This window comes from Myotis davidii, unplaced genomic scaffold, assembly GCF_000327345.1.
Source record: "Myotis davidii unplaced genomic scaffold, ASM32734v1 scaffold1439, whole genome shotgun sequence".
Taxonomy (NCBI): Eukaryota; Metazoa; Chordata; class Mammalia; order Chiroptera; family Vespertilionidae; genus Myotis; species Myotis davidii.
Genome location: NW_006292342.1, coordinates 757,681 through 760,493, shown reverse-complemented (window position 1 = coordinate 760,493; position 2,813 = coordinate 757,681). Strand labels below are relative to the sequence as shown.

General features: G+C 50.0%; 1 protein-coding gene across 1 annotated transcript in view; it reads right to left on the bottom strand.

The window, feature by feature from the left end:
- Positions 1 to 2,813, bottom strand: part of QTRT1 (queuine tRNA-ribosyltransferase 1) — an 11,108-nt gene that overhangs the window by 7,344 nt on the left and 951 nt on the right. The window contains exon 3 of the mRNA XM_006765826.2: positions 2,683 to 2,813. This exon is cut by the window's right edge and continues 14 nt beyond it. Within this exon, the coding sequence (XP_006765889.1) occupies positions 2,683 to 2,813 (131 nt within the window). The remainder of the gene's footprint in view (positions 1 to 2,682) is intronic.

Sequence of the window (2,813 nt, the reverse complement as noted above, 5' to 3'; positions counted from 1 at the left end):
TGATGAGAGAGAATCATTGACTGGCTGCCTCCAACGCAACCTCTCCTGGGGATCGAGCCCAAAACCAGGGCATATGCCCTGACTGAGAATCTAACCGTAACCTCCTGGTTCATGGGTCGATGCTCAACCACCGAGCTACACTGGCCAGGCTAAAAAAGTTTTAATGCAAGGTACAGAAAGAATGTACCATAAATAGCATGCTCTCATAATGAGAAAAAATTAGAAGAGATTTGAACTTGCTTGTATCTGCATAAACTCGGGAAGAATAGTCAAGAAACTAGAAACAGCCCTAACCGGTTTGGCTCAGTGGATAGAGCATCGGCCTGCGGACTGAAAGGTCCCAGGTTCGATTCCGGTCAGGGGCATGTGCCTTGGTTGTGGGCACATCCCCAGTAGGGGGTGTGCAGGAGGCAGCTGATTGATGTTTGTCTCTCATCGATGTTTCTAACTCTCTATCCTGCTCCCTTCCTCTCTGCAAAAAATCAATAAAATATCTATATTTTTTAAAAAAGATGAAAATTTGTAAATGTCATAGGTATATTGACCACTGAGCCAAACCAGCTAGGGCCAAAATGTATTCTTGTTCAATTTTTTTTTCTTTAAAGAACAAATCAGCTGGGACTGGTTTGGCTCAGTGGATAGAGTGTCAGCCTGCGGACTGAAAGGTCCGGGTTCGATTCCGGTCAAGGGCATGTACCTGGGTTGCGGGCACATCCCCAGTGGGAGATGTGCAGGAGGCAGCTGATCGATGTTTCTCTCTCATCGATGTTTCTAACTCTCTATCTCTCTCCCTTCCTCTCTGGAAAAAATCAATAAAATATATTTTAAAAAAAAAGAACAAATCAAAACTCAGGAGGCCCTGCAGGACCTGCTCAAGTCACCTCCCTGTCCCCACCTCCCACTCTCCCCTTCCATGCTCCAGCCAGACACATCTCCTTACAGTTCTTCCAAAATGCCGACCTTAGTCCTGCCTCAGGTCCTTTGCACTGGTTGCATCCTTTGGACATCTAGTTTATTTCTTCTCATCCACAGGTTTTAGGCCTAGGGCAGCCCTCCTTGAGCCCACAGACTGAGGCCATGTACTTGGCCTCCATGGTCACAGTCCCAAACTTATATTTGCACTAGAGGCCCGGTGCACGGATTCATGCACATTGAAAGGAAATTAATTAGAAGGTGGCTGGTGGGGCGGGACTGGGCGAGATGGGCAGGATGCAACCTGGAACCAACCTCCCACGGTCCCTCCCCACTGGTCAGCGCAAGGGCTCAAAGAATGTCTGCGGAATGAGCCCTTCAGCAGGTGGGGTCCCTTCAGCAGGTGGGGTCCATGGGCCTGGCCTGCAGGGATCAGGTCAGAACCAGCAGTTCTACATCCCCCAAGGGATCCCAGAGTGCAAGAGGACACCCTGCAAAGTTGCTGTCGCTGGGCAGCTCTTGCGTTGAGACTCTGCCCCATGGTGGTCAGTGCATGTCATAGCTACTGGTCAGAGCCTCTGCCCCCTGGTGGTCATTGCACATCATAGCTACTGGTCCAACAGGTGAGCTTAAGCTTTTATAGATAGATAGATATGTGCCTTTAAGAAAATTTTAAATAACTCATTTGAAAAAAATACATACACATGGTTCCAAATGTTCAAGGTACTCCAAAATTTTAAAAAGTAAAACAGAGCCCTGGCTCAGTTGGTTGGAGTGTCCTCCTGTACACCAAAAGTTGGGGTTTGATCCCCAATGGGGGCAGAGGGGTAACCCCTCGATGTTTCTCTCTAATAGATGTTTCTCTCTCTCTATCTTCCTCTCTAAAAATCAATAAAAACAAATCCTCAGGTAAGGATTTAAGGGGAAAGATATGTTTTTTGGTTTTTTTAAAATATATTTTATTGATTTTTTACAGAGAGGAAGGGAGAGAGATAGAGAGTCAGAAACATCGATGAGAGAGAAACATTGACCAGCTGCCTCCTGCACACCTCCTACTGGGGATGTGCCCGCAACCCAGGTACATGCCCTTGACCGGAATCGAACCTGGGACCTTTCAGTCCGCAGGCCGACGCTCTATCCACTGAGCCAAACCGGCCTTGGCGGGAAAGACATGTTTTGTTTTTTCATACCATACATTCCACCTGCAGTTCCTCCCCCCCCCCCCCCATTATGACATTCTCACTAACGCCTGTCTCCCTGTTGACTAAGTCCCATGGAGGAGGTGACACCAGCCCTGTGACTGTGCGTAGGAGCTAAAGGACCTGTATACCTGGAGGGACTTGAAAGCGCCGTTTGGCTGGAAGATGGGAAGGTCTGCACCCGTGTTTCCGTAGAACTTTACACGATGGAGAAAATGCTCATTGTCCTCACCAAGGAATGGGGGATACTGATGTAGACGGTGGGGGCCTCAAGCCTCCCCAGCCCTCTGCTGTTGCCCCCATGATTTCAACACATCTTTGCCCAATTAATTTACAGTTTAAGAGTAATAACAGCAATAAGAGCAATAAAAGCAGCTACATGGCAGGCGCTGTGCAGAGAGATTTACCGACACCCCATCACGAATCTTGTGAACTGTCTGCAGTGGAGTTGGCCCAACTGCAGCTCAGGGAAGGGGAGTGTCTTGCCCAAAGGCACACAACCTAGAGGGACCGCGCGCCTCGCCACTACCCTGCAAAGGCGGGGGCGGGGCCGCTCCCGCGATCCGCTCACCCAGCGCGTTCTGGATCTCCACCGACCTCTCCGGGCTCAGGAGGGTCTCGTCGCCGTCGTAGGGGGAGCGGAAGCGGACGCCCTCCTCCGTCACCTCGGACAGGGACACCAGGGACACCACCTGGAAGCCA